General features: G+C 40.6%; 1 protein-coding gene across 1 annotated transcript in view; it reads left to right on the plus strand.

Annotated features, from left to right (window-relative positions):
* plekha6 (pleckstrin homology domain containing, family A member 6) overlaps positions 1-24,272 on the plus strand; it is a 112,265-nt gene that overhangs the window by 80,477 nt on the left and 7,516 nt on the right. Inside the window, 15 exon segments of the mRNA XM_029430690.1 lie at positions 3,181-3,362; positions 4,455-4,979; positions 6,073-6,559; positions 6,980-7,066; positions 12,923-12,994; positions 14,548-14,628; positions 15,019-15,168; positions 15,417-15,512; positions 18,222-18,323; positions 18,325-18,334; positions 18,454-18,593; positions 21,463-21,538; positions 21,888-21,982; positions 22,462-22,620; positions 23,444-23,596. Coding sequence (XP_029286550.1) covers positions 3,181-3,362; positions 4,455-4,979; positions 6,073-6,559; positions 6,980-7,066; positions 12,923-12,994; positions 14,548-14,628; positions 15,019-15,168; positions 15,417-15,512; positions 18,222-18,323; positions 18,325-18,334; positions 18,454-18,593; positions 21,463-21,538; positions 21,888-21,982; positions 22,462-22,620; positions 23,444-23,596 — 2,415 coding nt within the window.

Consider the following 24,272-nt stretch of genomic DNA (forward strand, 5'->3'; position numbering starts at 1 on the left):
GTACAACACGTACATTAAGCCCAGAACAAGTCTGTCATTAAATATGTTGTTGGAGAGAATGATATCTTTGTCCAACTTCTTTGCTTGTGCTGACCTCTTGTGGTGTATTTTAGAGATATATTTGTTTTACACTTTACATAATTATGTCATCAGCTGCATTTATTCCTGTTCAACTGTCATTTTAATTAGTATGCTTCATTTGGTGTTTGAGCAATAAGGAAGATGTCTCTGATGTCACAGTGGCTTTGTTCTACCGTACAAGGGTTTCCCCTCCATAGTGACTCATAAATAAGTATCCAAAGTGACTCAAGTGATATAAGAGTTCATCATACAGTATGTATGTGTTTACTTTGTAATGTGAGGTTTTTAGAAGCTCCAGATGTTCTCAGCCATCTCTTCTAACAAGAGATAGCCACAGCCTTACAGAATACATATTGCAGCCCTGACACCTGTGACCTTTGCCACTACAACCCTTAACATTCCCATCTTCATTGTGTCCTCTCCCTCCACATTTGTCCCCCCCCTGTGAGGTCTGCTGGCCCTCGCTGTCTCCCGTTGTGGTAGAAAGTACAGTAGGTACTGTGTTCATATTTTACCACCCTTCATCTCATGAACTGCATGCCTAAGTCTCCTGTACTGCATGTCTGCATAACAGCTGGATACCTAAGGATTATGCATGAAATGTCTTCTTCTGTTTGGATTGTTTAGTTATAGAGTGCTGCAGGAATGAGTCCTAAAACCTGGAAACGAGTTAGCATTTTAGCACTTCCGGCTCCCTCGTCTCGAAGTCAATGGCTTTTTTGAAAGGGTTTTTGGTTAGAAGTAAGTTTAAGAGATTTTAACGGTTTGTACTACGACATAAATTACATCACTAAACACCTCGCTCCTGTATTTTGAAGCTTCTATGTGTCTTAAAAACAGCAGTTGCTAACAAGTGGCTAAATAGGACTGCTAAAGGTCATCACGCCAAACATTAGCCTTTAGCTTAGTGGCGGTGACGTGAAGTCATGTGACCGTGCTGTTGTTTGTTTATGGCCTAACGTTAGTTTTATCGAGTGATTACATTTACGCTTCAAGAATCCTAAAAGTTGTGTTAATATGTGGGGACAATCCTTCTTAACAAAACATATAAGTGTCATAGAAGTTTGTTTGCCACAGAGTTTATTTTCTGCAATTATCCAAAATCTAGTGTGACGCTAAATTCCGACTTGGTCTACACAAATACATCATCCCTGCACCACTCTTAGACTGCTTGTCAAATCTGCTTTTCAAAAGTACCCTCTGTGATGTTGTTATTGCAACCAATACCACCTCTGCAAACCCTATAATGTTTCAAAACTCAACTGAACTGTTTGAGTTTCAAAACTCAAGAAGTGAGCTGGGGGATATTTAAGGATTAAGGGTGCTGTTTGGAAGTGTAACAGAATCATTGAGTGCAGCTTTAATGCGAGAACAGCTGACCAGAGGATTGCGCATGGATATGGATAATCCCATTTTATCAAAACTTGGATCTTATTTTCGTAGTCATGTCCTTTCATTTGTATGGTAACAGAAACATTGTGCTCACCAAGATAATTGTTCAGATCTGGGAACACAATGGCATCAAAAAATAATAATTCAGAACAAGATGAGGAAACAAGCACACTTATTTGGAAGAGAGCAAACTTTAAAATTATTATCCAAACACAAGTTTAGTCAAGTAAATTTTATTCATACAGGCCAATATCATAAATCACAAATGTGTGTCAATGGCCTTTACAATAAGTAAGCTACAGCATATGACACCCTGTCCTCAGACTTCCATCAAACTTTAGAGAAGCACTTCCTGTTTGAACTTTGAGTCGATGTAATACTAATAATAATAATAATAAGCTTTATTTGTATAGCACCTTTCATACAAGAATTGCAGCGCAAAGTGCTTCACATCAAAAACCTAAAAAGTAGTACAAAGTTTATTCTTGACACCATTCTTGTAAATGTTTTAAACTATCAGAGCCATATTTTGAAAGCATGAGATCAACAATGGGCCCCTGTAACCCTTCAACTGCTTTACTCCCTTTGCTACCCATTCTTGGTAGTCTTTGTACTTTTTACGTTTACAGCATCAATCTCTTTATTGACCTATTAACGTTTAAAACACAGACGTCTCTGTGAGTCCAGATTCTTTTGGCAAAATCTAGGTTTAAAGCCTGTTTCATAAACAAACCCCAGTTTGTTAAGTTTCATGAAATCTATCGGTTAAAGCCCAGTTTTCTCCAATAATATTCTTTAATCTTTCAATGTTCAACTAATTGTGTAAAGAACATGCAAACTTATTTATCAGGGAAACTTCCTCTTTGTCCCATGGTAACACAGTCTATTTGATCTCAGGTTTTTTAAAAATACACACTCTGAAATGTATCGAAGTTACCTTTACACATTCAATGTTAAACCAGTTATAGCAAAAACGAACCGTACAGAATGCAATCATTTAAATTAGTTTAAAGTGGCATAGAGTAGCAGCATTACAAAATTCACTATTAAAAGGCTAAAGTGAAGAGATATAAAATATCACCATTAAAAGGCTAAAGTAAAGAGATATAAAATATCACTATTAAAGGCTAAAGTAAAGAGATATGTATTTAGCTTACTTTTGAAGATATTGAGCGAACTTGCCTCCCTAATGTCTGCAGGTAAAGTGTTCCATAGCTTTGGTGCATAATTGCAAAAGGCTGCATCCCCGATTTTCTTTTGGATGTTTCTGGGAACATTTAATAAACCAGTAGTGGATGATCGTAATGTTCTTGGGGGCACATAGTTGATTAGAGAGTTGGCAGTGTAACTTGTTGCGGTTCCGTTTAGGGCTTTGTATATAAGGAGGAGGACCTTATGTACTTACTTTACAGTAGTTGTGTGCTCACAGTTTTCCCGTGCAGTGGAGATTGTACTCACTTTCAGTTTGAAATCCAAATAAAGTGGATCAGTCATAACTTTCAACTGGAATCACCTTTTATCTGAACATCGTTGATATCATGCATGAGAAGATGAAGTTACTGCTGATAAATATGATGGGGATGTTGAACATGATAATAATAATAATAATAATAATAATAATAATAATAATAATAATAATAATAATAATAATAATAATAGTGATTGTTACTTATGTGCTGCCTTTCCGTGCTTTGTCTCCCTCTGCAGGTGAGGTTGGAGAAGGAGGAGGGTGAGGAAGGAGAGTTGAAGGGTCCTGTTGTGTTTTGCATGCAGGCAGAGCACGCTGGGACCAGGACATACTACTTCAGCGCAGACAGCCATGAGGAACAGGAAGAGTGGATTAGAGCCATGAGCGAGGCTGCAGAGGTCCACAATCAGCCACCACAGAGGTGCCGCTCACACACATGCACAGAGTCATACTGGACACACAGTACACACACATAGGCAATGTATATTCCCTTCAGTCTATTTGAACGGTCCTGTCCATTATATCCAGGTGATACGGTGCATGTTAGTATGTGTCATTGACATCTTAACAGTAGTAAGCACAGTCTTAGAATGTTTTAATGTTGTTACTGTGGTGTCTTCTGCTGATACTGTCAGGGGAGTATAATCTGCAGCAATGCACGCACTATGAGACAAGATGTTTTAGGGTATTTACATCTGCATATTTTTCATCCATTCATCATACATCCACACCTACTGTAAGACTATGTTCAGCAACTAACTGATTTGGTCTACATTTGTTGATAAAATAAGAAAAATAAGAAATTGTAACTGGGTGAAAGCATGTCACAAACCTCAGAATAAATGTAGGAATTTGGTTTTTATATTTCTGTCTGAGGCTGAGAGAGGCTGCAATACGCCACTGCTGCCGTTTACAATGTGGGAGCCATAAAGATGACGGAGCCTCTGTGTTATTATTATTATTATTATTATTGTATTTCAGGCGGGCGCAACTCCTTGGCTGCAGTACTGTACACACACACATTGCTCCACTGTACGGTTGTTATTAAAACCCTTTCATTCTTAAAGTACCTATATGAATAAAATGGGGTATTGTACTATTTTTAACAGCAGGATATCATGTTACCTTTTCTAGTATGAGTATTCTGTGCAACACTAACTCTGAGTACTGGCCCATTTCAAGCACAGCATAAGATGTGCATTAGTACATCATAACCTGCTGACAGTCAGTGGAAGTGGATTTTCCTCCTATTAAGTCATTGTGAACACCAACCAGACCAAAGATAAACGTCCCGAACAGATAGTTATTGCAATGAAAATTATGTTAAAAGGAGAAATGTACAAAACTCTTCATTCCTAATAACATAAAATGACCATTGGAAATGATCGTTGACTCAGTTTCTTATTGTTGGATGTTCTGGTTTTAAATTATATTTCTGCCTCTGTGATCTTTCTGAAACAAAACAAAGCTTCCGATCTATTCTCATGCTTTCTTTTTCCTTCAATTTCCACAGAATAAACAACACAGCGGATCTCAACCACATGATGGTGACCAGGGCACCAAACCCACAAACGCAACAGCATTCAAACACACAAACACACAATGAAACTGACAGTGACCTTCAGCCCCAAACTAAGACCAACGGGGTCAACAGCCTTGAGACACCTCCACTCTCCACCCCCTGCTCCGATCAGGAGGGGACAAAGAATGACGGAGGACGAGGAGAAGGTGGAGGAGAAGGTGAAGATGAAGGGGGAGGTCCCCATCCAAATGGTTGGGGCAACCACGGCCCTCGCACCACCAGCAAACCCCCTTCATCTAGGAGTCACAGTGGACATTGTGTCCCTCAAGGACACCCAGAGGGGAGTGTCAGCCAATCACATGACCCCAGGGAACTGCAGGATAACGCGATGCTGAAGAGGGGCTTTGTGCCCAGGACGGTTCCAGAGAGGGTGGCCCAGAGGAAGAGCTCCATGGCCCAGCTGCAGCAGTGGGTCAACCAGCGTCGGGGCATGGCCTCCCAGGAGGACATCAACAGGTAGATCAGCCGTCTCTCTCTTCAGGTCTACTTCAGTTTTTGCGCTTAGCTTCAGAGGATGCCATGGTGTTCATGGGGGATACTGTTACCACATGCTGCTGTACTGTACTGTATGACCTTACACTGGCAGAGTGATCATTTAGCTAGGTGCGTGCAGGTGTCCCCCCGCCCCCTACGTACTGTATATGTCATTATTGTTCAATATTATCATCAAAGCATTGCACCTCCACTGCCTCCGACTCAGCCTCTGCTTTGACCTTGTTAATCTTTTAAGCCCCATTTGTTGGAACACATCTGATTTTAGTGACTCGTAGTGGTAGTATTAAAAGGAAAAACATCATGGCACCAGTTTTCACTGGAATTGTCACATTTTTCTCGAGACAGAAAAATGCATGCTAAATTAAAGGCGCTGTAATCGCATAACATTTCTACACAAAGTTTAAACTTTAATCTTAATCTCCAATACAGTTTATTAGTTCGTAACTTTGATACACAAGGACAGACACAGTCCATCTGGTGCTATTGGACTGGTAAGTCGGGGCTACTTAAAAATCATGAGCTGAAAGCTTCTGTTCATCAAATTTACTGATGAAATGAAACGGGATGACATGTTAACAAGACTTATGGTAATGTTAAGTTTATGGCCAAATTAAACTTTAGTTCCATTGAGATCCAGAGCCTCCTGGCAAAACTAACATTATTTACCTGAGCATACAGGTCAGCACAAGTCAGGGCAGTAATTTGAGGGAAAACATTGGGTCTAACTTATTTCCTACGCTTTCAAAATACCTCATGTACAGTATTTGGTAAGTAAAGTGGCTGTCATTTCCATGTGCATAATTAATAAAGTTGACTATAATTAAAAGGTATTATCAGGGTAGCACTAGATGTGTGTAATAATACAGTTAGCCTACCTAAAAGAGATGACATTCCATTTTTTATTTTACCCTTGACTTTATTTAACACACTTAGCAACACTTTATACAAAGACTTTCTGCAGCTGCTGGTTTTAACAACCTTAAAACTGGAAGTCTTTTCATGAGTTTTAACATTTAATTTGAAGGCAATTATCTCAATCTTCCTGTCCTTCCAGCCCATCTCGTTACTACCCAGTTAACCAGGGGATCCCGGGTGACTGCTATGGCTACCCTAGTAGCCCCCAGTATGTGGAGGAGTGCCCTCTGTACCCGCCAGGCCTCCGACCTGATAGTATCTGCTCTGTCTCTGCTGTGGGGGGATACGACCGACGCTGGACTGTCGAGGAGAAGCGGCACTCGCTGAGGGACGGACCCCATCAGCTGTATGGACCCCCAATGCCCAGGGACCAATGGGGGCCACCGTACTTTGGTGGAATGGAAAAATCCATGAGACGTCTGTCCATCCAGCCGCGCTCCAGGTCTGTGCCCAGGTCACCGTCCTCGTCGTCCGGGGGGCCCTACTCACCGGTGCAACACAACTTTGCCTCGCCGGCTCGATCGCCGTCCGCACGCTTTGACCGGTTTCCAGGGAGGATGAGGGACGACGTGATCTACGCTGATCCATCCGTCTACAGCCTGAGGAGATCCCTGAGCTCACCCAAGGTAAAACAATGTGTGTATGTTTGTGTGTATGTTTGTAGAATCATACAGTAGATATAAAAGGTAGCTGCCATCTCAACTTAACAATTTATTTGTGACAAGGCTCAATATCACTTATTTAGATTTTTGTTCTAAAATCTGTGACACTCAGATATCTGTTTTCCCTGATAATTATACTCAATGTAGGATTTCATTTTAGGAAAGTTGATTTAAAAAAATTAGAATCGCTGCTTAGAATTAAGGCTTGAAATTAAAACGACTGTAAATGACCTTTAGCTCAAAAGGTCAATGGGGATGAAAGAAAGAATGAGAAATTAATGTTTTGTTTTAAGATGGTGTATTCATCTTACTCCACTCTAACAACTTACATTCATTCTTGCCTCCATTCTTCCCCTCCTTCTTTCCTTATTACCTTCCCTTCAGTATGACTACCCTGGAGACAGGAGGTCCTTAAGCCAAGGATTTTTCCACTACAACTATCCTGTATCCCCTTCCATCCACAATAAAATGGTATGTCCCACTAATGTGCTTTAAAACGTAAATAGTAATACACACAGTCCTGTGGTGGTAGGCGTAGTCTACAGTAGTTACGACACTTGAAGTAACATTGTGTCCATATTATGACAGCGGCCTTTTTAAAATTGCACTCTCAGACTGTAGGGGCGCTAAATCGCCAAATCTTATGTTGCTTTGATGCAGTGGTATGTGAAGCTTTGCTTTGGGGTTTCTTCCGCACATCACTCCTCTGTTCATCTGTACTAACCAGTACACATCACTCTCTGTCTGGACCTCTTCTCCCGACTTCTCTTTCTTCTACTTCTCTCTGCTGCTGTCCTGTCCATAACACGGTACTGGGACTGCTCTTGTGTGCATATATGAATGAGTCTGTGTGTGTGTGTGTGTGTGTGTGTGTGTGTGTGTGTGTGTGTGTGTGTGTGTGTGTGTGTTTAAACATAAGAGATTCCAATGTCACTCGTGATCAATGGAATATAAGGCTTACAAGCGGTTATATTAAGTTCAGAAAGCATCAAGCCAGTTGACTAAAGAGGAAATGTGACAGCAAAAGAACAAAAACATGTCCTGGCATTTTCTCCAGCTGATTGCAGAAATGAAAAGCAGTGAAAAAGAAAGCTGCTAACGAGCAGAAACTAACAAAAAATGTGGCTTTGCCAGAGTTTAATGAGAAAGGAAATTATTTCGCCACTTCTGTTAAGCGTCAAGGATAAACATTATGCATTGTGGTGCGTAAGCAGCTGTATTTGAGCATGAACATGCTATTTATTGATCCTAAAAATATTCTTAACTCAAGGCATTTTCAACCACATCTTATGGTCTTCATCAGTGGATGGAGTTTGCTTGCTTATCATTACATGACCTAAGTCTCAACCTTCATCCAACAAATCATATGAAGGCTGCAACATAAAGAATTAGTGGTACATCTTATCAGTAAGAGAGGGGGGTACCATTCGACACCAATAGGAGCACCCTGAGAGAAAGACTGGAGTGATGTATGACTTCATCATGACAGCACATGTGACAGCCTTGGGGATTTATACATAAGTGAAACAACAGCAACGGTAGATCAGAGCCAGCTGTGCCTGTATCTTCACAGAGACCTGGCTGCATCATAACATCCCAGATCAAGCTGTTGCACTTCATGTGCCATCAAATCACAAGACTCCAATAAGAAGAGGGGAGGTGGCCTCTGTGTTTACATCAATGATGCATGGCTTGATTCAACGTTGTTAAAGTTGATGGACGATCTTTCCCTGATTTACAATTTTTTATATTACAACCAGATTATTTTCCAAGGAAATTCACCATTTGTTGTGTAGCTGCTGATTGCATTCCTCCTGATGAAAATTAAAAAAAATGCACAATAAGAATTATATGAGGTCATCAGCAGTCACATGACAAAAAAAACTGGATGGTATTTTAATTGTAGCTGGAGCTTTATTGCAGCATGTCTACAACCCCACTAGGTGAAACAATACTCTGGACCGTGTTTAGACACATATCCCTGACAGCTACAAATCTCCCCCCCCGTCCCCTCTTACAATAAGATCACATTTCCCTGCTTATCCTGCCTACTTACTCCCAGCAATCAGAAACACCATCAGAACGATTACAGTGTGGACAGATGAAGCTACAGAAGCTCTTCATGACTGTTTTGAGTGCACAGATGCTGCCACCCAGGAGAATCACATCTTTGGATGAATATACATTATCAGTGACATCATACATCAACACATTGTGGTCATGACGTGGTCATCACAAAGACACAATCACAATCACATCAGAAACAACATCCCAGCTAGACTGGACCCTCACCAGTTTGCATACAGAGCCAACAGATCCACAGAGGATGCCGTCTCCACTAACCTCCACTCAGCCCACTCCACACATCTATAACATAACCACACCTACATCCGAAAGCTGTTTGTTGATTTCAACTCAGCATTTGATACAATGGATATATTACATGTTAGCACCCTGGGCTTCACTACCACACTCTGCAACTGGATATTGGACTTCCTCGCAAATAGACCTCAGGCAGTCCAGATTGGAGGTCTCACCTCCTCCACTCTAGTGCTGAACAGTGCAGCCCTCCAGGGCTGTGTGCTCAGCCCCCTGGACATGAAGAAAACTCTGTTGTCAAGTTTGCGGATGACCCTACTATCAATGGCTAGATTTCAAACAACCATGAGATGAGAGGAAATCAACAATCTTACAGAGTGGTGCTTAGAGAAAAACTTAGAGCAAAACCAAGGATGGCATGAGATGTGCACGGCCCAGGACAGGAGGGCTCCGCAGAGTGGGATTAAAACTGCATTCTATCAACTGAGCATCAGTGATATTGGTGAGAAGAGATTCATGCAAAGAGCCCAAACCCCCCGGAAACAGCCTGTTCCCCTTGCTGCCTTCTAGCAAGCGATACAGAAGTGTCTGCTCTCGTACCACCAGACTTCACATCAGTCTCTTTCCTCAGGCTGTGAGACTCCTGAACTCATTTATTCTTCCAAACACCACAAATTGTTTTTGCTTTTTGTTTAGCTTTTCTTAGGCAGGAGAACAATGACAATTATGCTTGTTTACCTGTTACCTTGAACCGCATAAAAATACAACATCAGCTGTCTGTTAACACCAGACCAAATCTTCTCATCATTGGGGGAGGTCAAAGTTCATGAACCAGGAGTCAGTGGATGGCTGGAGAATAATCATGGAGCACAATCAGAACAGAGACATTGCCATTTATTTCCATAATCGACGGAGGTTTCATACTTAGGTCACAAAATAACAACTAAACCATTCCCATTACAACTGATCGAACTCCATCTGCTGAGGAAGACTTTTGTAATTCCTATCTGACGCTTTACTATAAAATGAGAGCCTGGTGTTCGAAGTAAAAGAACGTTTTATTTCTATGTGAATATACGGCTAAGTTAATGTAGATGAAAGAAAAACGTTCCTTTCGATAAGTATAATACAAAATGAGTAATTGCTGAGTGTTGAATTATTTCACTTAATTGACCCATAAGTCCATAGTTTTTGATTGTTGCTATGACGGTTCCTGGCATTTCGGCTGTCACACACTCACTGCGTCTCCTCAGACAGCGAGCCCAGAGTCCGTTCTGCCGCCCCGAGAGTGTGGTGCTCTGAATAAGCAAACAGCATATTACAACAGTGCTCCGGATTTATACATTTAAGAGCGGTCTATATTTACGAACGCACCCTTAGTAAGACTGATGAAGCTCGAGAACAAGATAGCAACACAGTGTTGAGATAACATTTAAGATTGTTCTTGTGAACAAGACCTGAGAGCAGTGAAATCAGCAGCTTTTAGTCAAAAACTTACCCGATATTAACATCTATGGAATTGTGTTTGAAGCATTACAGTTGATCGCTGCCCAGGAGCTGCAGACCTTCAGTGTGATTGGCAGATGGTTGTTGTGCTTTGCTTTGCTGCTGTTTTATCTGAAAGCCTTGTATCTGTACAGTATGTGTCTGTGTGATTTCCATGTGTGTCGCTGTTACTGCTGCTTGGCTCAGGAGGACATATTAGACCTTCAGCTCCAGCGCAACCTGGAATACTTAGACCAACAGGTAAGAGGTGAAACACACAGTATTGTTTTCCATTACATATTTCGCACACTGTATGTCATAGTCAATGTTGTCATTGTCAGTGCCTGATGTTCCTTCCCTTCTTTATTCCATATTACAGTCTCCTTTCCTATGTTTTTACTCTCCCTCCAAAGGATGCTTGCCTGTAAAGTAGCTTTAAAAATATATTATCAGTTTACCCTAACACAGTTCCATAATTGTTCAATCATCCTGTTAGCTTGTTGTCAGGTCTCTGTAATCTGAGCTGAATCTTCAGGTGCTCGAGGGAAACCACCTAATTGGCACGGTTACCCGAATGGTGGAGCGCTCATCCTCAACAGCAAAGCTCTGTGTACAAGTAAGACAGGAGAGAGCATCACAGGGAGGCAGGCTTCAGTTAGCAGCCCTATATCAGAGCTGCTTCTCTTATGGGTCAACTAGTAATTTCATTTTTCAGCTGGACTGTCATCAGAATTGCATTTTTGACTTTGGAAATAATTAGGGAACTTCTAAGGCAGTGTTTCTCGTCCAGTCTAGTCCTTATTCCGCCTAAACAAAGGCGGATATAGACCTCTAACAGACCAGATCTTCCATACCTACCCAAGCCTGCCTCTCTTTTCTTCAGTTCTTGTCTCGTCTACATGTGGTCCATACAGTCAAACAGATTCATCCTTATGTTCTTCTCCATCGTTCCTGTGTAAGCTCACATCATACTTTCTGCTTCCGCTTGGCTGCAAGGGTCTGTCATGATCTGTGTCACATATTTTTCCTCTTCTACTTATGTCTGCGAGGGTCCATATGCACATGTTTGTCCATGTTCAGCCAAAATCTTATGACCATCTGGACAGTATGTGCAGAAACGAGTTGCAGATTGCATGTGTGTCCATCAACGCAGACACTCAATGTCGTATTAACAGAACCGTTTGCACGTCTGACCTGCTGTTCACTCGTGTCCATTATCCAATGTGGAATATTTCAGGGCCCTTTAAAGTCCTATCCATGCATATCATCTGTGCAGTCATATTTTGGGGTGGAATGTGGAAGACTTAACAGACATCCATGTGACACTTATGGAACCTTGTAGACCTCGGATGATGAAGAAGTTTGCGTGACAGGATCCCTCCCGGACACTCATGGCTATGCAAATTACAATATGAGCTTCAGCCTATTTCCACTACTAGTGCAGTGCCCGTTCAAAATATGCTTAATCAGAACGGCCGGATTGCTTGGCCTCCGTCATTGCTGCTTGTTTAGAACTTCACATTCAACATTATGCTTCCCTGATTCCTGAGCCATACACCTGCCTTGACAATAAATAAAAGATAAATAATTAAAAAGTAATTACTATTTTATTTTTTTATTGACAATGTATTATCATTGGCGGTTGGTACATCATTGGTGGTTGGTAAAACCATACTTGTACTTTGATTTAATAGCCTCTCTACAATAGGTCATACAAGGTGTTTTCCGAAGGGAGGGTGAATAGCCTGCATCCCATTGTCATTTGTGTGTCTCCTTTTTGTGTACAGTCTTGTTGACCTCTAAGAATGAATGAATTTGACACGTCCATAAACGTGTGTACAATCAGTTTCCCTTTCATCTCTTACACAACATTATGTTGCCTTCATCACATTCCCATTCAACCACTGTTCTTATGAGGAAACATTGTAAATGTGGATGTAACAATTGTGTTCAAGTTGTGTTAGAGGGGTTCTGGGGTGGCTGCGGAGCAAACAACATCCACTTATATCCTCTCAGTTATTTATCGCCACACTCCCAAGATGTATCATTACATAGTTCAACTTAGTTCTTCATTCTGAGACATTAAACAAAAGAGCTTTGGCATTTGCAAATGAGGCAACGTGCAGGTATTCATTATCAGTATACTTAAGTAACATATTGTTTATATCAGATTGAAGAATGGAGTTCTTCTTCCTCCATCTAACTGAGTGCAGATGTTAAATACTGTATTTTTTGAGAAACCTGCCATCTGCTTTAGAAAACATTAAACCCAGCCATGAAAATAATCACTAATAGCTTGTTGCAGAATAACCATTTCTTTGTTGACAGCTAAATGATTAATTCTCTGCCAAGCAAAGAAATGTTTATCTTGATGACTTTGTGATTAAATTAAGCTTTACATTCCTCAGAATAAAGAACAGAATGTAAACATTGAACTTTTGCTTCACTCTCTTTGGGGTACTTAGTATCTCGACTGTTTGATTGATGTTGATCATTTAGTTGACTTGTTAAATGTTTTCAAAGGTGCCTCCTTTCCATGACGTGTACAGCAGAGAGTTACATCCTACACTGAAGCTCAATGAGATTGAAACCAGTGTAAGAGACACTATGTGCACACACTACACACAATACAGCCACTATAACACACTCTCACACTCTCACAGATGATTCACACTTTAAAAAAATAAACTACATGGCCAAAAGTATGTGAATGCCACTGTCTACATATTTTGATCTGCGGCCTAGATCCCTGAATCTGAATCTGAATATTAATATTATAATAATAATAGTGGTCTTCCAATCTTATGACAAAGGTTTGTGTTTAGTTATTTCCTTTTCGAACATGACACGCTAAAGTAGATACCGCCATTTGGCGATTAAGGATTAGGGAGGAAGGGTCTGCAGAAAAGAGTGGTAGAGGCCAACGTTCAGCTTCAAAGTCCAGAGCAGCAGAGCCTTTCTTCTAACTTCTTCATGGTTATTATCTTCCTGTGAGATGAGGTGTCACTGGCACAAATCGCTGGCCACTCCCTTCAGTAAACTTTCTGGATTGGTTAGGGTTAGGGTTAGGGTTAGGGTTAATCTAGACTTGCTGCAGAACTTGATATCAATCGTATTTTGATATACATTTTACTTGAAGAATTAGTACTCTTGTTCTGTCACCATGAGGTTCAAAATGTAGTGTGTCTCAGACCAACAGGTCTCCAAAGGTCATTGGCCCCTAAGAGGGTCGTAACCTAATAAAACAGACTTAGATTGTCAACATTGACTTTCAAATCGTCCGTGTACTTTATAATCTATTACTGCTACTTTATTTGACAGATTTAGATTTACTAGTTACTTTTAAGATGAAGACACAATGGATAATATAACAAGCTTTTGCTAGTTGTTTCCAAGATTTTTGGCAGATGTCACGCTTCCGCAGTCTGTAAATTGTCAACAGCTCCACAAAATATGATTTTTTCCCTCAAACCATCTCACATAGTCATGTCACTAAATGCTCAAATGAGCCAATATCTCATAAAAAATCACAGATTAGACAAAAAACTTAAAACATATTTATGTATCAGAAATAAATATCTAATAAATATCTCCCTGTATACAAAACTGTATACAATGTTTTTTTAACTAGCTCCAGAATCAGAAATCCTTTATTAGTTCCACAACGGGGACATTTACCTTGTTATAGCAAAATAACTGAAGTAAAGTGGCGAGTTAATCCATTAGTTAAATAGATGAAGATAAAAGATAAGTACAAACTCCACCTTCACCAACTAAAACATTAACATGCCTATTACATATTGATTAAATTAAATTATGTCATGTATAATACTATGTCAGTCATAGGGCATAACCAGTACTTTACTTATATAAATGTACTACAGCTTGTGTACTTTTATGTACATAGGATTATTCATGCAGGACTTTTACTTAATGGAGTATTTTTACATTGCTGTGTTGATACTTAAGTAAATAATTTGAATACTATTGCATATGACTTTAATGTCCTGTTGTCCATATACTTTTGGCCTTATACTTTAAGCATGTACTCATACAGACACATTCTTGCACTCTTTATCGTTGTTGTATATTTTCTACCGGGTTTCTACAACATATACGTGTTTAACCCGTTGTCCTGTCTGACATAGAAACTCTTGGGTCGACTGTGTGAGCAGAACCGAATTTTGAAAGACCACGAGGCTGTTGTCCACAGACTGAGAATGGATAAGGTACATCATTTTTCACAGTAATATACCACGTCTTTAAAGAAATGTTTTGAAGGGCCTAAAAACCTTTCTTTTAAAAAAACCTTTAACCTTAAAACCTTGTGTTGTTGCCTTGTATTCTGTAGCACCTTGAAATTGTTTTTAGCCATGAAAGGCGCTTTACAAATAAAATGTATCACTATTATTATTATTATTAGTAGTAATTGTAAAGATAACCAAATTTGTGGCGTTCTAATAAAAACATTTCCAATCGTGAGTTGTTTAATGAACTAGAATATATCTTTGACACTTAAAGTGGGAAGCTAAAATACTTCACCTGTTATTGAAGCTTAGGAAAAAGGGCAGGAAAGCTAATTTTCAATAAACTTTTGCTTTCTTGCTTGCTGTTCCCAGGACAGCCTAGAGGAAGCGCTGGTGGCAACTCATCAGGAGATGGAGCTGTACCATAACCAGCCTTTGGCCATAGAAAAGCTGCGGTTCAAAAAGGAAACCCTGCAGAACCAACTCATCAACATCAGAGGAGAACTCTCCCAGGCCTCCAGTGTAAGACTCTGTTAACCATAGATGGCTCAAAAACAAGAGCCGTATTGTAAACAAAAAAACCTGACATTTATTTAAACATTTTAATTTGGATTATAATTTTAGTTTTTCATTCATACTCTATTTCTGAGAGTACAAGTTATTAATATCAGAAAGGAATGTTTTATATTTTAATCAGGCATGATGTATTTTAGCTCCAGATATTACAAACATTCTCAGAGTATGACTGCATATATTTGTACCTCACTCAGGCTTTAACCACCACTCGTATGGAGTTTGAAGCATTAGAGGATGAGGCCAATGCCATTCACGGAGATCTTTGGGAGCAGCTTAACGCAGGAGGGCAGGTAAAGGGTCCTACTGTCATTAGCTGTGTTTAACTTTTAAGTCCAGCTGTACTGTAATTAATATGCTTGTTTCCAAATGGATATTTTGAATTTGGAGAATACTACTGTAAATAGTGAGAAACAAAAAAAGTCAGACATTTATCACCATGTCATTTATATAAGAACCACAATGAAGACATAGTTTTTCATCATCATTTGCTTTCAAACTTTCATGATATAAACAAAAACACCTAGGCTGATATATAATCAACCTTATAAGTAACCAATGACAATTTGAATCCCTTTTCTATGCATAATAGCAACTATAAGTAGTTGTATAGTGTATACAGTATATCTCAAAAGTGAGTACACCCTTTAGATTTTTGCAAATATTCTGTTATATCCTTTCAAGGGATAACATTATCCTACTGAAACTTTGATATAACTTAAAGTAGTCAGTGTGCTGCTTGAATAACAGTATAGATTTATTGTCCTTTGAAAATTACTCAGTACACAGCTGTTAATGTCTAAACAGCTGGCAACAAAAGTGAGTACACCCCATAGTGAACATGTCTAAATTGTGCCCAAAGTGTCAATATTTTGTGTGACCACCATTGTTATCTAGCACTGCTTTAACCCTCCTGGGCATGGAATTCACCAGAGCTGCACAGGTTGCTTCTGGAATCTTCTTCCACTCCTCCACGACGACATCACGGAGCGCACGGATGTTGGACACCTTGCACTCCTCCACCTTCCTCTTGAGGATGCCCCACATGTGCTCAATTGGGTTTAGGTCTGGAGACATACTTGGCCAGTCCATCACCTTAACCTTCAGCTTCTTCAGCAAGGCCGTTGTCATCTTGGAGGTGTGTTTAGGGTCATTATCATGTTGGAAAACTGCCCTACGGCCCAGTTTCCGAAGAGAGGGGATCATGCTCTGCTGCAGGATGTCACAGTATATATTGGAATTCATGTGTCCCTCAATGAAATGCAGCTCCCCAGTGCCGGCAGCACTCATGCAGCCCCAGACCATGATGCTGCCACCACCATGCTTGACTGTAGGCAAAACACATTTGTCTTGGTACTCCTCACCAGGGTGCCGCCACACACGCCGGACACCATCTGACCCAAACAGGTTTATTTTGGTCTCATCAGACCACAGGACATGGTTCCAGTAACTCATGTTCTTGGATTCATTGTCTTCAGCAAACTGTTTGCGGGCTTTCTTATGCATCGGTTTCAGAAGGGGCTTCTGTCTGGGGCGACGGCCATACAAACCGATTTGATGCAGTGTGCGGCGTATGGTCTGGGCACTGACAGGCTGACATCCCACTTCTGCAACCTCTGCAGCAATGCTGGAAGCACTCGCACGTCTATTTTTGGAAACCAACCTCTGGATATGACGCTGAGCACGTGGACTCAACTTCTTTGGTCGACCCTGGCGAGGCCTGTTCCGAGTGGAACCTGTCCTGGAAAACCGCTGTATGATCTTAGCCACTGTGCTGCAACTCATTTTCATGGTGTTGGCAATCTTCTTATAGCCAAGGCCATCTTTGTGAAGCGCAATAATCCTTTTTTTCAGCCGCTCAGAGAGTTCCTTGCCATGAGGTGCCATGTTGTCCAGCATTCAGAGAGAATTGTGCCCAAAACACCAAATTTAACAGCCCTGCTTATCATTTACACCTGAATCCTTGTAACACTAACGAGTCACATGACACCAGGGCGGGAAAACAACATCATTGGGCACAATTAGGACATGTTCACTATGGGGTGTACTCACTTTTGTTGCCAGCTGTTTAGACATTAACAGCTGTGTACTGAGTAATTTTCAAAGGACAATAAATCTATACTGTTATTCAAGCAGCACACTGACTACTTTAAGTTATATCAAAGTTTCAGTAGGATAATGTTATCCCCTGAAAGGATATAACAGAATATTTGCAAAAATCTAAAGGGTGTACTCACTTTTGAGATATACTGTATGTTTATGATCTCTTCCTCCCAAAAAAGGTGCTGTTTTCTCTCCAAAGAGTGTGGCCCTGTATGTGTTTCTAACAGAGTTAGGACATATTGTATATAAATACCCATGGCATCCCTGGTATCATTCTTTGAAGTGAACATGGTACGGCAAAGCAAGGTCAAAAGTACTCTTTGACTGTCCACCATTACACGACTTCATCTTAAATTGTAGTAAAGAACGAAAGACTTTCAGTTAAGACAAAGAAGTCAGGGTGAATTTTGAAAGAATACAGTGTAAAATGTATCGGTAGTCATTGTTCGGTACATTTTAGGGACACCAGGGAACACAAATGTTGGCTATGAGTATACTAAGACTAATAATTGTACGGCAAGTATTTGTTCTAAGGCCATAGTGAACTGAAGAAAGTTGTGTACCAATCCGACCCTCCTATACCAAATGGTTAAGGACAAATAGATAGTGCTGTTACACCCCAGTATAAAAAACACAACATATCTAAAATATTATTTGTTGTTAGGGTATATACTTCCTATTTGAATACATACTTCAATAGATAGTTTAGTTTTATTGAAGTGTAAGTACAGTATAAGCGATATTGTCATGAGGTTTGTAAAAAAACATTTATTTCTAATGCATGTTTAAAAAGAAATGACTGGATCCATAGACCTCACTTTTAACAGTTTTCCATTGGGTAGTTTCTATAAAATAAAGTAGTTTACCTTCCCTCTCTCATTATACTTTGCTTTTTGCAGAGTGAACTGGTTCGTAGGCACATCCAAAAAGAGTTTTGGAGAGTCCAGGATGTGTTAGAGGGACTGCACAAGAATAACTCATCCAGAGGCACTGACACAGCCTAAGCACAGAGGTAACACACAGTTGCTGGAAATTAATCACATGTTTAGTGGAAATACCAGTTTCTCTATCATAAATATTCTAACGACTCTATCCCTGCCATCCCCACCTCCCTCTCTTTCTTTTGCACAGTGGCCGGCGGTATATCAGGCTCCTTTAGCACCAATAGTCCAGCCAGTCCCCTGAGCTCAGTAAGCATCACCAGCCCACTCAGCCCCTTCTCCCCAGTGCCCGGCTCCCAGGCCTCCCCCACCAAACACATTGGCCCGGAGGTAAGCCACACCCAGCCAGGGACCAACCCCAATCCTAATCCTGGTTTAGGCCCATACTCCGACTCTAGAACAAACCCTGAAGTGCGTACAAAATCAAGCCCTAAACCCCGTCCCAAGTCATGTATAGTGCCTCATTTCAAATCTGACCCTAAGATTAGATGTAGACCCACAAGTTACAGGGAACCAGACACATGCCTTTATCCAGAAAATATAAATTATTGTGGTTGTGAAACCCATGAACACACCTTTCCTCAGCTCTCCCTAGTTTTCCAAAACCTTGGGGACTCTTTGGGTAGATTAGACCCTGTGATAGAGGAAACAGACCAAAATTGCAGAACCAACTCAAACATTGACCAACCTTTAAATCCAACCAAAGTCAGAGCAGGAGAGAATATACAAGTAAAATGCCAGGACTTCAATCAGCATTCAGACACAGTTCAAACCTACTCGCTCCTTCAGGAAGTTAGTTGGTTAACTTCAAATGTTTGCAGCCAAGATGTCAAGATTGGCCTCAGAAAGGACGTCTATCCAGAGTCCCATCCATATCACTTCTCAGCAGGACACCATGGTGGCTTGAGAAACCTGTCCTCCAACAAACGCTTTTCTATGCCTGAATCCGAAATCCTGTTTCTCCAGGACTCCTATCGGACTGATGATTTATCATTGCGCTATAACCCAGATCTTAATACTTCAGTCCCTTGTTTGAAAAGTGCTGGCCATGAAACCCAACTCCATAGTCAGCTAGCTTCTCGGTCATCATGTCATGCTGGTGCAGGTACTAGGCCACTTACTTACCCCAACAATAAGGGGGGACTTTGCGTTGCTCCAGTAGTCTGTACTATACCACAGTCTGATTCTCCCAGAAATCACTCAGGTAAAGTGTTCATGCAGACTCATCTTTAAAGAAAAGAATATCCACCGTGTCATGTTGACACTGACAATCCCACATTCAATCTGTTCAGATTTGTAATACTGTAAATACAGGGACAATATTTTCCCCCATATCATTTATTAACATTTTATGTTGCCATTTCTAAAGATCATCATGACATCTCCCTTAAGTAAAGTCAGTTTCCTGTCAGCCCCATAAAATATAGGAAAATATATTAGTTGAACATTTAAACTAGTTATTTGTTTGGTTTCCTTAAGGAGGTACTTGAGCATGATACAGGTTGAATTGTTTCGTTCTTGCTGCAGATCAAGTTATTTCTCAAATAGCTTTATCCTTTCAATTCCAATTTCAAAGATAGGCCTTATCTGTTTCTTAGCAATGCAATGCTGTTAACATTATACATTACTACATCAGCCCTCTTCATAAGTCTACTCTCGGGGATATATGACTTACACAGAGATGGTGGAAATGTTATGGCTGTTCCACAGCATCTTTCATGGACTATTAATGATATAAGAATTCACATAAGATGTCAGGCTAGGTATTTCATTGGCCACCTGGGGATTTCCACGTCTAACTCCTTAACATGGGATAAAGACCTCTTTGCACAGAATCATTGCATCCCATGAGTCTTCTCTGCTCTTCACTTTGCCTGGCTTATTATCACTCCTTCTGATGTGCAGCACTCTCTCTTCCACCTATCCTTTCTCTCCTTCCTTCCTTCCTCCCTCCTGCCCTAATGGTGATTTAGGAAAGTGTTCCCCCAAGGCCTCCCCTCCCCAAGTCCTATTACCCTTTGGAGCCCTCCCCCACCTTCCCTCCCTCCGTCCCTCCCCTGCCCTTTGACAGCACCGCCTGGCTACGCAGCTTGGGCATCGATGATGGTTACCTTGATGGTGAAGATTCTCACATCAGAAAGGTATTTGGGTGTTTCTGCCCCGGTCCTGCCCTCGCTTCACCCAGTCCTAACTGTTGTCCAATGTCATCTTAAAAAAATCATTCTTAACCTTGTCAACCACCATCATCTCTTCAAATTCCAAATGTTCTTCCTCTTTCCAAACCTCCATTTGTTCAAGCACTCCACCCATTGTCTCTGATTATATATCTGTCTTTCTATCAGCCTGTATTTGACCTCCCAAAGGACTTGTTCCTTAAGTGGTTGCTCTACCTTCGCTCTTTTTAATGCCTCTGCCACTAAAAGCAATGTCCGCTGCACGCGGTACTTTTTTAACTTACATTTCAGTTTAAAATGCACTGCAGGTGCTTTAATAGGGAGGCCCTCTCTTGCCAAGGACGAGCAGCACTTACCACTCAATATTAATCCTGGCGTGGAGCTCTGTACAGCCACAGATCATCTGCCAAACTCTCCATATGCCTATTTGTGTAGTATCTCGTAGTTATGTAGTAATTGTAGTTAGTACATGGTCACACCAGAAAGTAGCACAGTGAAAGTCTCTCACGCATTGTCACTATAACAGATCTTGCTGAAACATTATAGTGACCACTTTCACCCTTGGTGGACAATGAGTGAACACATTCATCTGTAGCATCCAGTCCTGTCCTATAAATGACTACAAACCATGTTGCTTCTCTTTTTTGTGGAGAAGTTTATACTCCAGTGGAAAGAAGAGTCTATTTTGGACTCTCAGGTTGTCTTTGTTCCCTCAAGGTCAGCACAGTCAAGTGTAATTTCACACCAAAAGCATCTGTTGACACTGGTCAACAGATGGTTTTGGTGTGAGATTACACTGTCATACATGCTGGTGTGATCAGGACATTACTGTGTCTGCAAGTGATGTATTGGTTCTGCCATGACTGGTATACCAGGGGTAACATAATGCCCTCATCGCTATACACAGTAATGCATTATGTAATGCATTCTGTTTAATCAGTAGCTTGAATGTGTGCTGGAAGTTTTCACCATCTTGAAGTTTAACATTGATATATAACAAATAATATCAGTGCTCTGCCTTGCAGGCCAAGTTTGGAGGACAGAACAATATCAGTGACATGCATGACCAGGTCCAGGACAGACAATCCACCATGAATAAAGGTACAACATCCTAAACCCTGTCTCTCCCCAGCAGCCGGAGCCCTAACCACACCCCACTGCCACATCATCCTTTCTCACCTGATGATCATAATCTAGCTATTAACTCTTGGAGTGGTGCAGAGAACCTCTTGGAGCATCGGATTACACTAATGACATTACTTCTACTGACATTTGTAAATTACAGATGAAAGAAAACCCATAATCTAGTTTAGAATTCAGTCTGTTGTGTGATTGTATCATTAAATCAAGTGAGACTGTCAGAATCTTCATACTTACAGTGTTACCTTTGAGAATTCAGCACCCTCTTATTTCCTATGGTTTTAAATGTATCTGTTGTTTCCCTTGCCAGTTGGCATTGTTCCTCCTAGAACCAAGTCCCCCACCGCCGAATCACACAGCAGCTCTGCTGGAGTGTGCTGGAGAGTGCATAATGGAATCTCCAGGGTATGTCAACCTAAACTACAAGTAAATGATACATAAATGTCTATCTAATCTACAGCACAGATGTACAGCCTCAAATGTTCAAACAAAACACTGGAAATTGAACTCTCTACATACCTTTTCTGTCTGTCTGTCTGTCTGTCTGTCTGTCTGTCTGTCTGTCTGTCTGTCTGTCTGTCGTTATGCCTGTGTAATGCTTTATTTCCAGTGTTCATGGCCTCACAAGTATAAACCGTGCTTCTAACTCTTATAATTTGTCAGTTTTTTGATATCTCAAGATAATAATTAGATTTTCCTTTTATGGTCTTAAAAATACATTAGAGCTGAAGATAGTTCTAAACTAAATTGTAATAAATGCCATTCACATTGTACAGCATTGTACAGATAGGACTTGAACCTCTTTCTCCACTAAATTCCATTAGGACTTGGACTAAAATCTTGCCTGAATTTAAATGTGTTTCTATGCCACATCTTTGTCACAGGAGCGTCCAAAGAGCGCTGTGTTTAATGCAGAGCTGAAATCGAAAATGAGTGTGGAGGAGCAGAATGAGCGAATCCGACGCAACCAGAGCAGCTCTGTAAGGGACAAGAGGAGGAGTCTGAACCTGTCAGGTGGCCAGTCTCCAGCCAACTACAAAGTGGTATGACCAACCATGTGATGATCCTTGTCAAACATTATAACACAGAGTGCCAGTAGGGTAAAAACCTAACCAGTGCGTCCAGGTGGTTATTGTAGTCCTACATATACAATTGTCAGTGTTTGGACTTGCATCTAGTCAGGGCATTAGTTGTTGGAAACTAGGTGCAAACTAGGCTATGTGACATGAAGATATTACATTCTGAATAGATTTGTAAAGCATCCAAATGTCTGCAGTAATATTAGATTTTTTTCCAAGTAGTTTGACCTGTCATCAGATTACCAAAGTGTGCCTTGAAACTTGCACGCGTTTGTCTCAGACAATATAGGCAATATACACACACAATATAGGCAATATATACACACAGATTTAATTAGTGTTACTTACTCTTTCCATTTCTGTCAGTATTCAATGTCCATAAATCCGCTTAGAAGTAATTAAAAAAGGCACTCCTTATATCCGCATGTCTCATAATCATGAGATCAAGACTTGTTCTTCAAAGTATCAAAGTAATACAGGTGATTGTACAGTACATCCATGCAGTGCAAACACAAACCACTGAGGTGTAGGCAGCTTTATGGTTAATATTCAGACATTTGGCATAATTTTTTAATAATGCCAACACTGTTCAGCAGATTGTTTGTGCAAGGCAGGATGACAGGATGCTCCACATTGGATCATGAGGTAAAAACTTGCTTCATTACTTCTTCATTTGTTGATTGTGTGTGTGTGTGTGTGTGTGTGTGTATGTGTGTGTGTGTGTGTGTGTGTGTGTGTGTGTGTGTGTGTGTGTGTGTGTGTGTGTGTGTGTGTGTGCGTGTGACAGATTCGTAGGCGTCTGACAGCACACGAGATTGACATTAATGACTTGGAGGCAGCAGTTCGTGGCCAGGGGCAGGAGTCACCTCGGGATGAAATAGCTCGCCTGAGACGGTTAAAGGTACAACCAGAACCCTACAAACTGTACATCAGCAAAGAGGTGAGATCAATCAGCTGATGCGTCGTGTTCACTCTTTCTCTCATTCTGTTCATGGCTCTGAGAACATTTCTCACATCATGCATCATGCATTTAGGCTGTCAATTCCGTGTTTACCGTCAATAAAATAGTTTTTTTCAGAATGTTGTGTAATGAATAAATCAGTTGAGATGTCCAGCGTGCCTCTTTTTTCAATTGGGTATCTACACATTTACACTTCTCTTCAGGTGATCAGCTTGGATTGGAGTTAGATAGATTATTATCATTACTGCGGAATTTCACTCTCAATAGTATTGTATTTACTGAGCTAATGCAAAGGTATTAGCATTAAAATATACATATATATGAGTTGTCCAGAGGATGACATTTAATTATGCAAAAAACAAACATATCAAAGGCTTTTCTGAAGTAAAAGGCACTGCTTCTGGTTTCAAAAATGCAGATCAAATATCTGTTCAACTATTATTGCATGAAATGTATTTACAGTGTTGCCACTATGGTACAGCAATGACAGTAGTTAGTGTCCATTTACTGTTCAAATTAAAATGATTTCAGTTTAAATGACTGTGTTCTCTCTTTACCGGCTCATTTGACTTAAACATTGTGTCACGTAACTACAGGTTTAACAACTAACCTGTCAGGAAACAGGAAGAGAGAGGGACTGGTAGGCTGGCATTTG

Source organism: Cottoperca gobio, chromosome 5, assembly GCF_900634415.1.
Source record: "Cottoperca gobio chromosome 5, fCotGob3.1, whole genome shotgun sequence".
Lineage (NCBI taxonomy): Eukaryota > Metazoa > Chordata > Actinopteri > Perciformes > Bovichtidae > Cottoperca > Cottoperca gobio.